We start from the raw sequence: 17,500 nt of genomic DNA, 5'->3' as shown, positions 1-17,500 counted from the left end.
TATCCTGGAGTATTTCTGAACATGTGAGGATTCAACATTTCATTATACGAAAGGTTAACACGACGGGGAAAGTTGGCTGTAGGAGTGATTGTCTGTATGCTCGCATCATGCTAATACCCTTGCTCTCTCACCTGCAAGTTGACCAGTTAGGAATTTCTGTCTTCCCATACATTTCATTTAAGTACTTCTAAAATATCTACGATGCAATGTGCATCCTGTAAAAGGAGATAGGTGCGGTTGCAATGACTTTAAAGGGCGGGCGTGTTAAAAGCTGTCTTGCTCCTTGTCCATTCCACTAGGCTGCCTTGGCAGAGAGCAGTTTGCCTTTGCTAAGTAACCCTGGACTGATCAATAACGCCTCCAGTGGCCTCCTGCAGGCCGTCCATGAAGACCTCAATGGTTCCCTGGACCACATCGACAGCAATGGGAACAGCAGTCCGGGCTGCTCACCTCAGCCACACATGTAAGTGTGGTTAACAAATTCCCGAAAGGGATGAAAATATATCCTTATGCTTCTGATTTTGATTTCTTTCCCTTGGAGTTTATCATGAGCTTTAAGTAAAAACATACAAGTTTAAGTGGAGCTGCATTATACTGCGTTATACATGTCCATAATATGTAAAGTATATCAAAATTTTTGTTAATACATGTTAGAGATTATCCCAAGTGCCTTATAGCTAGTGTTGGTAGCATTCTTCTACAAATGCTTAATACTACTAAAGTCCTGTTGGGCATTACATACTGTCTCTAATGAATCTCCATCCGATGTAGCATTGTAACAGTTTGGTTTGTATGGTGTAATAAGAATATTCATGATAGGGTAAATTGTCATCATTTTTACTACTGTTACATGACTCTAAACCATTTATGAACTGTAGTCAAGACATTGCCCATTTTTTATAAACCGTAAAATGCAAAGTTTAACTGTTACCCACAGTTTACATAGAAGCTGGTAAAGTGTAACTTTGTGCCTGTCTTATAAATCAGTGTAATTACATATTCAAGTTTAATTACTGGTGCGTCTGTATTGGCAAGGTTTATATGTTATATTTTATGCAAGACTACGATTCCTATTAATATTTAGCAGCTAACTATATCATTAATTACTCTAAATTCTTTCCCCTACCATCTTTTTAATGGAGCTGAGAGAGTAGGAGTATTAAAAATTGATGTATTGTGGATTTCAGAAAAGTGTATGACACTTCGAAAATGCCAGGTCTTATTCAGTTGGGTCAGGCATATCAGTTTCTTGTTTACTGAAAAGTACTGACCCTGGGAGAAATGAGAACTCTTGGAGAATTCTCAATCGTATTTGAATGATGAAGTACACGTGCATCTTAGCAGTTAGGATGATGTTGGGATGCTACAGCTATTCTTCTCCGACTTAGTCGGCAAACTGCTTAACTTCACATATCCACATATTGATACAAGATTACTCGTCTTCATTTTTGTGTTTTGTTCTTTGTGATCCTATTTGACATTTTGTTTTGGGTTTGAAACAGTGTCTCATATTGCAACACAGACTCAGACTCTCATAACTTCTCCTGCCTCAGCCTCCTATGTCCTTCTGGAAGGATAGGCATATATTACCACCCTCGCTGAGAGTTTAGTCAAAGGCCTGAGAGAGATAGATAACCCTGATATCTACTCATCTTCATTTGACCTTTCACAAGTTGTTATTTTATTGATTTTTAAAATACCTCCCACTGTTTGACATATGCCCGTCTTTGAGATCATATGCCTCATCAGTGTGCGGTACTTTCAGTCTATCGTCTTTTCAAACACATGGCAGTCATTAATGTGTTTCTTCAGAATCCAAGCCATTACTTTTCCAGAATGGAGAAATCTGTCTTTTGGAAGTGTCTTTAGTTGTATTAAATAATACAAAAGAAGTGATAAAACTCCAAGTAAAATGAACATAAATATAAGCTCTCGAGACTAACCTCACTCTAAGCAAGAAAAAAGAACAATCCGACAGCAGGTTTTACATCCGCACCGTCACCCTGTCAGCCATAGAGAGGTAGCTGGAGGCTTTTCCTTTCAGTTGCTCTCATAAATGTGCTGATGCTCCCTCCCTATGCAAATGCTAAGAGAATCCATCTTTAAACAACCAACATGAGTTAGATCTTAGTTTTCTCCATTTAAAAAGGAGAGCCATATGAAAGGCATTCATAAAGGCAGTGTGTGAACTGTGGATTCTCCTTCTCTTACTCCTATGCAGTACATAGAGACCAGTGCAAACCGTGTGCAAGAAGATGGAGAGGAAAGTAATTTTCACAAGTTTAATTGTCCAATGCTAAAACTATTAAAATAAAAAGTTAATGACTTAATAAAATAGGTTATTAAACATTGTATTTTGGAACCTGAAAAAACAGTTGGACTAAATAATGGCTTTGTTAGGTTCATGGTATTTTTCACTTGACGGTTGGCAGTTCTGGACATTCAGTTTATTGTTAAAGTTTATTAATGAAATATCTAAAAGAAATGATAGTATGCTAAAAACAATATTAAAATATATTTAGTGTCTGGTGTAGTACCATTACCATTTCACATAAAAAAAAACCATTTAGTTAATGCATTATGTGTATTATACTGACATGAAGCAACACCACACACACAGTACCTGTATTTATTTTCCATAGAAGAAAGAAAAGCTTCCCTTTCTTTGTAGGAAATAGATTTCAGAAAAAAATAAGAGCTAGAAGAACACCATGTCTTGTCTTTTCCTGAGTAATACGAATGAAAATCAAGTTTGTAATTATTCTGCACGGTATTGAGTCAACACTGATCCTTCTCATGTCTTCGCGCTGCTCCATGAACGTCTTGTAGACTATTTAGATGTTTGTAGGTCTCACCCAGCATCCTCAGCGGTATGCTTCTGAGATGCTCATTTGTAAGGAATTGTAAGCATCTTGTGTACACTATGAAGAACAGTAAAGTGAAATTATTGACGTGGATCTATCAATTAAAATTTGTTTGTCCCTAACTGAATATAGTTCAGAAAAGTTGAGGATTAGATAGAAATGAAAATCCTATCTTATGAAACATGTATGTAGTATTTTTTGTGTTTTTTTATGTGCATTCATGTTGTGTGTTGTTTTGAATGGGTTAACTATGTTGAAATTAATATAAAAGAGAGACAGAGTGTCAGATTGTTAGTGGTTCAGCACCAGATTCAGCGTTCAGTACCCAATGGAAGTGGACAAGTTTACTTTCCTTGGCTTCTTTTTCTTCCTATTCTACTACATTTTTCTTCCTATGCCTACTACATTAGATTTATGCAAATAAACTGAGTGTCTAGAACACAATGATGCTTCTTGTGCTATATACTTATCTAGGTATTGATTGATAGGATCTCAGATTAAGATTGTACTATCTCATTGTAAACTTAAGAGAGAATAATAATCAATACAAAACACACTTTTCAGTTTTAATAATTTCTGTTCACTTCAAAAGAATTATATAGTTTGGCAAAACTATCTTTTTATTCTTTTTTCTTATAATCCAGGAAGTAAGCATCCCATTAAAAATGAGGCAGTATCACAGAGGAATTTACTTTATGGAGCTCATTCCTCAGACCCAGTGCAATAAGGATTAGAAGCATAAGAAAATATTAACTGAAGTTGTTGGCAGTGAGCAACTCTAACAGGGAGAATAATACCAACCCAGAATTAGTAACTCATGTGCCTTAAAACAGGGAGAATTTCGTTAGACTGGAAATCAGAACACATAAGTAACTACAGCGTTTAAAATAGATGAAGATGAAACCAGACCTCTAAGAGAGTAAGTAGCAAGCAGTGGGGCCTGTTCATCAGTGTGAGCTTGCTCAGGGTGATGTGTTTGGGTTTGGTACTGCTTTAAGAAGCAAACTCCCTCAAATCACACCACATGTAGTATGTCTTAACAGCAAAAAAGTCAAGATGTTTTAGTTAAGAAATCAGGATGCAGAAGATTATTGGGGGGCTCTAGGATCTATGGTATTTGCTTTAAAGGAATGGAAAACAATGAATCCAATAAGTGGGGTTTTTTGTTTGTTTGTTTGTTTGTTTGTTTTAAAGATGAGAAAAGGCACTAGACTGTATTCTAAGAAGAAACCGAGAAAGGCTCATGGCTACAGTAAAAGTCATTGCCAAGTAGAAGGCAGGGAAGAAAGGGAAAATGGTGACTTCATAATTTTGGCTGTGGAGTCTAAGAAATTAAATGTCCTCAGATTCTGGGGGTGAAAAAAAACACCAGACATGCTTAGTTTGTTTAGATTTTTATTCAGTTCCACAGTATCGATGTGGTTGAATGTGAATGTGTACTTGATGATGGTAGAGATACGTACGCATCGAAAGAATAAAGGGACAACCGTGGGCTGCTCGAAGGTGCCACGTTTCCCCATATATTCCACTGGGTACTGCTAAAACTCTCCTGCCACTCCAGGAATAATGGAATAGAGTGGCTTCTCGGGTGGGCTTCTTTTCCTGCTCTCCCCATTCCGCCTATGTCCTCCCTGATAACTCCAAGGGTCCCGCCCCATCCGCAGTCATTGGTCGCTAGTTTGTTTGTTGATAGATAAAGATCCAATTGGGGAACAAGATCTTAATAGAGCCAACCCTTGCCTTCCACTTTTCTCTTCTAACTGTCCTTTCCATTACAAATTTTTATTTTTGTAAAGCAAAGCTTTTCCTCCCCAAAAATTCATTTAGTTTATTTGAAATGTTGCCTGCCCTTTGTTTGCCAGGTTTCTGTTACACAAATCTACCTCACCTTATCATAATGATCCTATTGCCCAAGAGGCTTTCCCAATTAAGTTTTCTGTCAGAGTCTAAGTTCAGCTTCTTCCTTCCAAAAGCTTGGTTCCTGCCTTTCCTTGAACTAATACTGTGGCACCTGGGTGTGCTGGGACATGCACGTTCATTCTGCAGATATCTCCAAGTTAACACCAAGTTTCTTAAGAATGTACAGTATATTTTAGACATATGGCCTGTTCATTAGAAACAGCTTCAGTTTACAAAGTAATACCTACAGTAATAACATCCTTGATTTGGCTAGCTCGCTAAAGAAGGAAAACTAAACACTTAGGCCAATAAGTAGCTCTAATATTGCTCTTTATGTGTAGTAAGCAGTTGTAAATCTAAACTCAAATCATGTTAGATCTAATCAGTCATGCTTGAGCACCCAACACTTCACCAGCTGAACTGTCTCCTCAGCCCTTCAGTTAGATTGACGCTGTGTTTATGAAGATATAATTTCAATCTACTGTCTTCTCATATTTTCTAGACATAAAAGAGAAGAAAATGTTCGGATCAGAATTGAAAGGTGAACCCATACTAATAAAATTAGTCCCAAAGCTTTCTTTTTCCAATCGTGGTAAACGCTGGTGTTAAATGATGAAATCACAGTAATTAGCACAACCCTAGTGTTTCTTCTCTTTGAAGCCATTACTGCTCCTTATTCTCAATGAGTTGGCTCAGATTCACTTTCTCTTTTCCAATCTTAAATGAGATTCTCATTTTTATATTTTCCAATCCTATACCAAAAGATCAAAGGGAATGTTCTTCCTAAAAGCTGGCTTGGTATTGAGGCACAAGTTACCCATTTTCATGGGGCTCTCTTTTGGATCAGTGTTTCCTAATGGTGAATTTCTTATACATTATTTCTGAAGACCCCTACTTTCCTGCCATTTAAAACTTCTTCTTGCTAAATATTTGACCTTAGCTGCAAATGATCATTATTTTCCTCCTCATATGGGAGAAAAATGTCTGAAGTCAGAGAGCTAATGAGATACAATAAAGAACTCTGATATGCCGCATTATAAAACATATCGGTTGTATCTTTAGAAGGCAAACTTTGGGGATAAAGAAACATGTGTTGTATAAAAGGAGTATGTGTCGGTAGAAATTTGCAATGAGGTTATATTTACCTCTGTGACCAGTATGTATTCTATGTACTTCCAAAGTTCCTGAATCACAAATATCTTTCCCATCTTGGCAGCATCTTTGGCTCCTGGAGAGCTTCAAAAAGTTGTAAACGCACACCAATGTATTATATGTTAGCCTCATGTAACAGTTTGTCACAAAGATAGCTAAAAGGGATCCCTCAGTTCCTGCTTTCTAATATGGTGTTGAATCTCTACACCATGAGTCACCACAAATCCTGATATTAGAATCTGTAACATTTCCTTTGTCCCTCCCCTCCACTCTTATTCCTTTCTTTAAACTTTAAATTACCATCTGGAGGCACATGTTGGTTTTGCAGATTCTATTCCTTTCGTTGGTGATATTTTATATAAAGTTCCCACAGGTTTTAGATCTCTCTCTGGACAAAAGCATTTGAAAGTAGTGTGGTTCTTCATTTGAGGAAAACAGTTAAAAGTGACTGATAATCTCAGCCAGTAGCATGTTCTCTCATTGTTTTCACTCCTGGGAAAGTAGTATTATTTTCTGCTGTTTGGGGCCATTGTGCTACATTACGATGTTCTGAACGAAAAGGTCCTTCTAGGCTCCCCTTGCATTGTCACAGATGTTCTCATTAGCACGGTTCCCAGCATCTTTAATTTTTAGCCCCTCACCTTTCATGGCCTCTTATAATTTTTGTTCTGATTAAATTCCATCTTTATTTAATGTCTAAACTTTTTTCATTAACTTTGCTAGTTAGCTTTGAGATTTCCTTCCGAAATGATTGTGCGGTGCACATGATGATGCCAGCTCTTTATCATCTCATTTCCTTTGTCAAGGGCTGCAAGTATGGATCAGTAGCTCCTGTTCTTTTTGACATTATTCCAGGCCCTGTATGGGGTACTTACAACTCATTCTAGTTCCTCCTAATAAAAAGATCCTACCAGAGGTACAGTATCTTCTGCTAAAATGTGTGATATCCCCAGCGTGCCAATTGTGGAAATTTGTGGGTTCCTATAGGGTTTTGAAGGTTTTTATAGAACTTTACAGATGCTATCTGACATCCATGGTGTGAAATCCCACAATTTAGGCAAAGTGTGTCAGACAACTTTAGCTGACAGTACTATAGCTTACTGATTCTGTTTCATATCTAAAGAAGATATTTGTTAGAAGATATATCTCCTTTTTCTCTGTTTGGAGAGCCATAGAAATTTTCTGTCTCTAAGGGTCAAAGGATTCTTCTCTAAATGGTTAAAGAACAAATGTTGCTCGGATATTATCTTTTTCATACTTCTAGACAACAGAAAAGAGTAAAGAATCTACCTACCCATGGCCCCCCCAAATTTTTAAATTGAGCTTTGACAAAAGAATTAGGAAGTGGAAATATTTGACATTTTGAAACATTAAAATTGATCGTTTCTGTAAATTATGAATAAGATTTCAATGTGGATAAAATCAGTTGAAAGCACAGGGATGCTATGTAAACAGTAGCTATCATTAGGATAGAATTAACTATTAGGTAGATGATAGATAGATAGATAGATAGATAGATGATAGATAGATAGGCATTAATATAACATATAAGCAACAATTAATCAAGTAGTTTAGCATCACTAGTGTAGACAAATGATTCTTAGATTGATCTTCAACTTTGGAGTAAGAGCTAAACATAAAAGACAAAAGGAATAGGCCGTTAAGGATTACCCTGTATTTATTCTTTTATTGCTCATAGGTTTATACTGCAACATAAAAGCCACAATCCTTTTGTTAATTAACCAATCAGATAAATAGATGATTCACTAGGTTGATCACAACAAAAGATCAGTGTTTTCTTTTCTATTCCAGTCTCATGTTTTGAACATAGTATGGTGATGTATGGTTAGGAGAAAACTAAAGTTTGAGTCAGTTCAGTGATTTAGTCTAAGCAAAGGTTTAGGTCACCAAAGCAGCCAATCTCAAAGAATAGATAGACCTAGTAACATGAACCATGTGAAGGCCAAGTGTAAATCAGTGCCTACAAAGATATTCTCGGTCCCATCTTTACCAAGAGCCTATTGAGAGGGAGAACATTTTGCTCAGGCAGCTGGCAGTAGGAAAAATACAAAACAGGGCAAACAGACGATCTACCTACCAATGCCACAGTCAGAGCCCTGTGTCCAACTATAAGACTGTGAGACTGAGGTCTTTAAGAAGTCAGAATCCAAAGTATCCAGTTAAGTTAAGCAGAAGCTTGTACATATGTCCCATAAACCCATGCATCCTGCTGTTGCAGACTAAAGCTTGGTTCAAGGAATAAGATCAAACAGACTTGGGAGAAGTGGCTCCAGCAGAGCTGGAACAGCAAGTCAGCACTAGATGCTAATGAGAAATGGAAGTCCTTAGACCTATGGTTGAACATCTGTGAAAACTATACATGTAAGGGACACAGAATGTATCAGTACGTGTATATATCCATGGGCTTTAACTTAATTCAGAGATCGAGGGCAATTATTTGTAATTATCAATGGTCAAAATAATTTCATATATATTTGACATCTGTAGACAAAATCGTATCCATTTTTGTCACTAAGCTTAATGAAATCAAATATCTAGTAAATCTTGAGTCTGGTGAGTATATTTTCTTAATAGATGTCACAGAAAAACTATATAAAATTATTTGGCAATAAGCCTCCAAATAATGCAAAATCCAGTTTCTTTAAACAGTGTTCCATAAATTTGAATATATTTCAATATGGTGCTTCAGGTAAAATCAGAACATTTTAGAGACATTTTGAGACATATGATTGTGATTGCCAATTTCTGTTTTATATCTTTAAGCCAGCTTTGTTGTTGTTGTTGTTTTATTTTTTAGAATGTCTGTTGACTGTAATAGAATTTGTAGGCACATCTTGAGGTCAGGTCTAGTTGAGATATAGACTAGAATTATAATCTACATCATTAATAATTGAAATATGTCTTAGAGGAAAAACATAATAATTATCTGAAAAATAACAGTACTTCTCAATCAAATACTACAATGCCTACATTGTTAAAAAAGGAAAAATGGTCTACTAAATATGCTAGTATTAAAATTAGATCCACGATTTAAATTTAAAAATACAGTTTACTTGTTTATAGTAGGGTATTTCTACTTATATCCTGGCAAAGGTGACATCTGTACAGTATATATGGAATGAAGAAAAATTGGTTTACTCCAACTTTAGTCACTTCTTGGTTACATATTTCTTTCAAGAAGAAATATTTTCATCTTCATCAAGAGGAAAAAAGAAGAATTTGATTTCTGTAAAACTGGTGTGTTTCAGGCCTGAAGGAAGTAGTTATATACAATTTAGTCATATAATGATTAATCTTATCAACACTAAAAATTTTAATACTTGGTAGTATTTTAATCTATAAAAATAATAAACAGTGTAATAAGAAAATAAGTTGCAAAAGCATTAATAAATATATTAATAAAATATATTAATAAAGATGTGAGAACTTTATTCCTGGTTGTTGTAATAATATTGTCATTCATCCATCTGCATTGAAAAATTAATCATATGATATAAGAGCTTACTTGTTTCCCAACAAAATCTGAATTATCCTTTAAAAGGATAAAATCTTACATAGAACACTGTAAATTTTCTCTGACTAGAAAGGTAACTTTACTTATATTAGCCTGAGCAGTTCTCATATCATAAGAATTAATCAAGTAGTTTCCTCTCTTTTTGTAAAAGAGTAAATATTTTATTTGAATTTTTAATTTTATATAATCAGTTTATTTCCATAATATAGTAGATAAGTTCTATTTCCTCAACAAGAATGCAACAAGTTTTCTAGAAAGGCACTTTCATTTCCAACAGAATATATAAACGGAGATAACTAAACTTGCAATTCTTCCACATTTACAATCAATTCAACAGAAATTATCTATTGAAAAAGAAGCAATATAAACAATTGGTCTCATGAAATTAGATCTATCTTAAAGAAATCTCTATTTGTATTTTAGAATGTTATATATTCAAAACATTTACATTGAAAACAGGAGAGTTTTGTCGTTGGCAAATAAAGCTAGCTGAAACGAAAAGTATTTAAACAAATATGAAATAGACAGATTACAAATTGTATACACTGTTTATCTTAGTAGTCTAGATATCAATGGTTATTCTTACTCATTTGACAGCCTGTACTATACTGAGGAATAAATGCAGTTATTTAAGAGAAACTCCCATCGTGCTCTTGAGTTTTCTGTTAACTAGAAAGTTTGTGATGTTATTTTACTGAATAAGCAGAACCTGTGGAATCAATGTACATCATGTGTCTGTAGTGAAACTGGTCTCATATTGTTAAATATTATTCACCAATTAGGACACAACTGTAAAGAAAGGGTAGGGATGAGTTGTATGCCTGTAAACCTTTCTTTAGGAGTTTTGCATCCCACTTGTGGGAAAAGTATTCAAGTTGCATTTAGTATAAATAAAAATCTAATGTTGCTTCAGAGTATACTTTCAAATATTATCTGAGTTGTAATGTTTTATAATAACAGTACACAATTATGGGACCAGAGAATGTTATACTACCTTTCTTTTAGCAGATATATCTTAAATTTTTTAAAACTCTTCTCAAATAACTAAAGCCTATGAGGAAAGGTTATAAAGAAATAACTTACAGTGAGCATATACATATGAGCACATGAATATTTGCAGTCTTTTGTAACATTTAGCCTTATAGATCACTGTTCTAATTTTTACTGAAATCTCCTGTATTACAGCCATGGATCATAAATTGTATTTTTCTTCACAATATTTTTCTTCAAAATTTTTGTTGCTATATATCATACATTTTAAGATTTCACATTTCATCACCACCTTCATATGGTATATATACACATACATTCACATTGCATACAAAGAACTAGGCAGACTGACTGGTTGATTGGTTGATTGACTGTAGTGATTGTGTGTGATACTGGAGATTGACCTCAGAGTTTACACATTCAGGAGGAGGCCACTGAGTTCTCATGCCAGGCTTCATGGTTTAATCAGGTTCACATTGTATCACTGAGTATCTCACACACGATGACGACATATACCTACTTTGATTATGGTAATACCAACTCATCCAAGTCATGCAGAATACTTGATAATACTGCTATCATCCGAATGTGAAAGCATCTCTAAGATTCTAGTCTGTCCTCCAATTACTTAGATGTGGTTTAAATATTTCAGCTTAAGAAACTTTACTCATAGGCCTTTCTGATTCAAAAGAAAACCAGGAAGAGTTTATAGGACCATTAACTTGGTCTTGAACAAGGGTATAGTGAATAAAATTTACATCCCTCTAGGGGTTAGGCTGTGTGACCACAATCTAAAAAGATAAACTTCCCTCTTGTAATGTGACTCTGCTTTAGGGTGTAGGCAAATATTAACATTTCTTCCGCCTTCACTGATGCCTTAGGTCCTGATAATTTTCACAACAAAAGAAGCAACACGTTCCTTTAGGCAACAAGTCAGTGTATTAATGTAACTTGTCCTCTGTGGTTTGGAAATATGCACTTATGGAGGGTGACTGCAAAAGTGAGCGGTTAACTAGAATTCAAATATCAACTGCTATTTTGCAGATTCCTCAAATAAGAGGAGCTGATTGTTTTTTTGTTTTTTAATAAGCACAAATGACCACTTACTACTGAAACACAATGTATATGACATGGTCTGAGTGTGAGTGTATCCATCCCCTGCGTATATAGGTCATTACAGATGTCAAAACAAAGGAATGAAGAAAGCATTAGTGTGCACAGAGAGTTAAAATTTTAGGTTAGCATAAAATCAGCGTTTAGATTGAGTTTTCTGGAATTTATTGATATGCGACTGTTATTTGCTTACATAAATCCCAATTTTAAGTACTCAGTTCAGTTTTAGGCTGATGAATGGAAAGAATGAGGCGGTGGCTGAATTGTGCCTCCTTCTGAGCCCTCTGACCAGCATTGGCCAGGCCACCTGGAGAGGCACAGGTACAGACAAAGATTGGAAAGAAGTATGGGCACTAGGACATACAGTTGTTTATCTCCAAAAATCATGATAAAGATTCAGGGTTTTTTTTTAATATGGAGAGAAAACGCTCAAGAGTTTAAGTCACATACTTCTTAATAAAAGGCAACTTTTAAGAACTTATGTTCTAGACAAAGATTGTCAGTGACAATAATGGACTAGAATTGATCTGGAAAAACTGTGGCCATAAAAAATGATAACTATTTCAATAGAGATATCTGATTAAAGTAATTTGAATATTTCACAATGTATATATGTATATATTATCATTTCATAAATACGCAATTTTATTTTTACTGTTATCTCTTACACAGTAAATGTATTTAAAATTTAATAGTTAAAATACAAACACTGGTTTCCCTATTTTTGCTACTCTGATATAGAAACATGATTGTTTTTTCCTTGAGAGAGCAAAATTAGATGCTCTTTTCTTAAAGCATTCATTTGAAAATATTTTTTCTTAAGATGGCATAAGAACACAGACTGAAAATGAGATATAAGTAATGTTCCCGGAAAGCATGAGTCAATATTATTGTGGCCATTGCTGTCACTAGCATTGGAGTCATTGAGACTTGTGGTAAATTTCAACTTTATTATCTGTCATCTTCTCTAGTAAAACCGAAGGCTTCTGACGTCACAACTACAGCTTCTTGAGCATTGAAAACTACATGTGTGTGTATGCATATTATATGTGTGTACATATGCATATATATGTAATTCATCTATATAAAATATGTGTGTGTGTGTGTGTGTGTAATTCATCATCATCACGTGTTTGGTTATGAGCTTTCCCTGTGCCTATGATAGAGGGTAGAAAGAAGGCTTTCACATACATACAAATGTAAGAGCCAAGCAATGTAAAACTTCACTCCACAACCTACAGCTTAAATTGCTTCTTTCCCACCATTTTTAGTGTGCTATTTGCCCTGGCTCTCAGTACTTTATCACACTGTAGTAGACAGCTCTGAGCTGGCAGTCCTCCTTGCACTGTTCTCCACTCTGTTTATACAGTGCAAAACAATTCTAAAACTTCAACCTTTTTATTTCTCTACTCCCTAGTAATCAGGAGCCTTCCCCTGAAAGCACAGAAACATACATATTCCATGATGCAGCTAAAGGCTCGTCACCATTTGGCCTTGTTCTAATTTTCTAGCTTTTTAATTATTATAGTATCAGATCCCCGTATAATGTTGACAATTTACGTAAGCTCCCTTCACTATATTTTCATTTCCACTCCATCCTTTCTCTTTTCTCTGTAAAACAATTTTCCAATACTTCAGAGCCTATCCAAAAATATCTCCACGCCACGAAGTAGTCATAGTTCATATTCTCAGAATCTCATTCTGCTTCTTTAGCGTTTTCTCTCCTGTGGCATCCATCACTGTGGGTCTTTGTTGTTGTTTTGTATCATTTTGAATAGTGCATGTTTTATTTCCTCTATGTAATGGACAACTATAAAAACTGAGCATGGAAAGATGGCTCAGAACTCAAGAGCATATGTTCTTTATGTAGACTTGGATTCAATTCCCAGTACTCAAATGGTGGCCCGTGACCATCCATTATGCCAATTCCTGTGATTCTGATTCCCTCTATTGAAATCTGTGAGCACCAGACACACATGTGATGTACATAAATACATTCAAACAGAACACTCATACACCTAAAATTAAATAAATCTAAAAACATATAATGTTTTAAATGAACTTATGAGGACAAAAATCACTATTCTTGTTTCTCCTCTACCCCATGTTTATGCATTATCAAATGCCTTATTTTTTTCCAACTTATAACAAGGGATAACTTTTACTTGCCTGGAAGTACTGGGCGGTTTTATTTTCTGACGTTTTTCTGAAATAATAGAAGGTATTATATCTTTCCAACATAAATTGAGTCTTTCCACAAAATTAAATAAGTTTCAAATATTTTTTAATCCCTCAAGTACAAATTACATCAATTGTGAGATATCATATACTTTCTTCAAGCAGAAAAATTAAATCGATTTTTTTATAGTAACTTCTGAGTAGTGAACTAAAACAGAGTAATTGAACTCAAAGTCTCTCCCTCATAGACAGAATAATTTTAAGGCATTCATAATAAAGGACTGTGTTCTAGTTTGGAGAAATATCCATTATTAACTGAATAAATAATTGACTTTAAAAATCAAAGTAGAATTTGCTATAATATCCACTTACAAGTACATGCTATATTTTTCAGTGGTTTGGAAGGGCTATGAAATTTATTACAAGAGGTAGATGTTATTACACATCTACTGTTCTAACACAAGGCTTGTGCTCTTCACTCTTATAATTCAGATAACTGATAAATACTAGGCTGTAACAGGCAAAAGAATGACCAGGAGGTGTATTTAATCTAAACACCTATGCTTCTACTTGTATATATTACAAATAAGTCCTTAAAAAATCTTTAAGGTCTCATGAATGAAAGAATGAAAAACAGTAAACCCAAGCAGTATTTTTGTGTGTGTTTATAACTTTTAGTAAAGTATATCTCATGTGTTACAGAAGTTATGTATTTTGTTGCTATAAACTTTTATAATCTATATATTTGAAATATCATCCGTTTATTATTATGAGGTTTTGCAAAGACTGAAGTTTAGTGTACAGGACCACTGAAATCCTGAACCAGAGGATACATTTCATATCACTTGTGGGATGTGTTATGATAAATGCCTAAATCTCAAGTCCAGGGGGACTTTTGTAAGCAAGGGAACTAGCAATTCCAATCACGTGTGTCCTAAAGCGTCTTTGCTTTTTTCTCTTTAATAAATTCCACCAGATATCTATGTGTGTGTCTGTGTGTCTGTGTATGTGTGTATTTTAATTTATTAAAATAATTCTCAGAGGAAAATAATCTCTCCTACCTATGAACTCTGGTAGCTGTTAATTACTCCTTTTCTTAGGAAATTTATTTCTGGCAAACTAGGATTTTTTATTATGTATCTCTCCGACTCTAGATTACTAGCTGTCAGACATACAGTAAAAATCACATAGAAGCACTCAATGACCTTTGTTAAGTTAACTTTGGCAAAAGGAAATATTGGGAATGCTGCCTGGCTTCCAAAACCAAGTTAAATTCAAACTTCTGAAACTAATTTTTATACAATATATTTTGCCCATGCTTTCCCTTTCCCAGCCCCCCGCCCCCACAGCTCCCTGTCTCCCCATCTCTATGCCTCCTCAGCCTTAGGGTCTTTCTCTCTCTCTTACCCCTCCAGTCTCTCTCACAAAACAACAATAAAAACAAAACAAAAAAAAGGGAGAAGAAATAAGAACCAAGCAAAACCCCCACAAAAATGTGATTCAAAAGACCAATAAGATAAAAAACTGCCAAAACACCAACAAAGCAAACTGTGGTTGAAGCTTTGACATCTTTACAAATTTCGGGCATTTGATCTGATTGTTAGCATAAAGAAAAGTCTGGCGTAAAACAAATTTAGTTCCTAATAGGCATATGTATGATATATACATATATATAAAATGGCTGTATTTCTTAAAATATGAATTTTAATCTATTTTAGGGTTCCTTAGCTCAGTGTGTATTATCAGAACTGAATAAGCTCCAATGTGTAGCAAATATAATACAATACTGGTCCACTCGATGCATGTATGTTAATGATTTTAATGACAAGCTAATGATGACCCCTGTGATGGATGACCGGGGAGAAAACAATGTAGAAGCTCTCTGAGCAATGCACGTTGAGGTTGGCTCCTCTCTTTTGAAATTAACTTTCCACGTGACATAAAATGATATAAGATTTTCAATATGTTGTGACTATATCTAATAGTTATTGATTATTTATGACCCATGCATGGGATCACATTATTCATGTTTTTACACACACACACATACATATTTATCTATGTAGTATGTATATTTTTGTATATATGTAATTTATATTTTATAATATATGCAATAGGATTTTAAAAGGTAGATATTTTTGTATCTCTTGTCTATCACTAAAAAAACAACATGGATAGAGTCAGATCACAGTATCTTCCATGATCTGTTAGGAAAAGAGCCCACCTTCAAATCCAAATATTCTGTCCCCAGAGCCCACTATATTCTTAACTACTTAGCCATTGCTGCATGACTGAAGATTACAAATGAGGTGACTAAACTGTCCAGTATTCCTTATGCTACATTGCTAAATTAATCAAAATACTAAATACATAGAAACATATTATGTTGAATGAATCCTTTGTAATTAAAATCTTTCAGATGATGCCACCTAAGAGTAAGATCTGTAGTGAGGTACCAGGTAGCAGAAGGCAAGGTATTTTTTACTTAAGTTGTCATGGGGTTTTCTAAGATGGAAAGGAGATTTTTTTTTTGCCCAAAACAATCTTAATTATGCTATGTGTGATATATTGAAACATGTGGAAAATGGATGCTACAAACGTATTCAATGGATTTTAATCATAAACAAATTTAGTATCCCTGGGTTGGAAGCAAGAAGAGAAAGATATTATTAACAGTCACAAGAGTAAACTAATTCTCTATAAACTCTAACACACAAAAAGTGTGTGTGTGTGTGTGTGTGTGTGTGTGTGTGTGAGAGAGAGAGAGAGAGAGACAGAGAGAGACAGAGAGAGACAGAGAGAGACAGAGAGACAGAGACAGAAACAGAGAAAGAGAGAAAGAATTCTGTCTCTTCTATACTGAGAGGCAACATACAAGTGAACATATGGATCATTTTCAGTACTAAATGAGGAAACAAACAGTTTCCCAATTCAATCTAACATTCAGAACATTTTAGTGAATAGCAAGCCCTAGTCACTGAGGATAATTAGAGTAAACTCTTAAGGTTAATATAATACCTACCTTTTTCCTAATTATGCCTGATAACAGTCCTCTGTATATTCAAATCTTTCAAGTTTAAGTAGGTATTTCTAGACATTATGTAACTAACCAAATGGATAAAACAGATACCAAGATGCATACCTGGAATCTCAGCACCCAGAAGACTAAGAGAGAAATATAGTGAATATGATGCTAGCCTGGGCTACACAGTGAGATTCTGACTCAGCATACTGAAGAACATTGTTCTTAAATCCATTTATTTTATTTGTTTATGCTGACATACCAAAACGCGGTCTTTGAATCATAAGCTAAGTTAAAGGTGAGGATATTTTCAACCTGAGAAATGAAAATTTTAAATAAAACACCCCCATGTTTGAAGAAGTTTATGATTCAAAGACTTTATTGTTTAGAATATCAGCATAAGCAATTTTTAAAATGCTTTAGTGGGTTCAAGGAGAAGATTGGTATCATTTGGATGGATCAGAAACTGTATAGGGAGTTAACTCTATATGTATTAGTCCTTAAATAATGGGGAGAGTGTTCCTGGTTAGGCTATTGTATGGGAGAATTCCAGGCTTTGTGTGTATACTGAAGCACAGCTGAGTGAGCAGAAGCACATCTGGATTGGATGAGCACTAAGAGCACTGTTTTGAGGAGGAAGATGTGAGTTCTCAATGTAACTTTTTACTTAGAAGCATTGCATATAAGTAAGTTAGATAACAGGTGGGTAGAAATACTACAGTGTTCTTTTTTTTTCCAATACTCATG

The 17,500-nt window shown here is 34.8% G+C and overlaps 1 protein-coding gene across 1 annotated transcript in view; it reads left to right on the top strand.

Moving 5' to 3' along the window:
* The window catches only part of Foxp2 (forkhead box P2), a 58,941-nt gene that overhangs the window by 35,998 nt on the left and 5,443 nt on the right, over positions 1-17,500 (top strand). Inside the window, exon 13 of the mRNA XM_028778424.1 lies at positions 300-463. Within this exon, the coding sequence (XP_028634257.1) occupies positions 300-463 (164 nt within the window). The remainder of the gene's footprint in view (positions 1-299; positions 464-17,500) is intronic.

Source organism: Grammomys surdaster, unplaced genomic scaffold (assembly GCF_004785775.1).
Source record: "Grammomys surdaster isolate TR1022 unplaced genomic scaffold, NIH_TR_1.0 335, whole genome shotgun sequence".
In the NCBI taxonomy this organism is placed as follows: Eukaryota; Metazoa; Chordata; class Mammalia; order Rodentia; family Muridae; genus Grammomys; species Grammomys surdaster.
The sequence above is the reverse complement of the archived record's forward strand: the minus strand, read 5'-3'. Positions and strand labels throughout refer to the sequence as shown.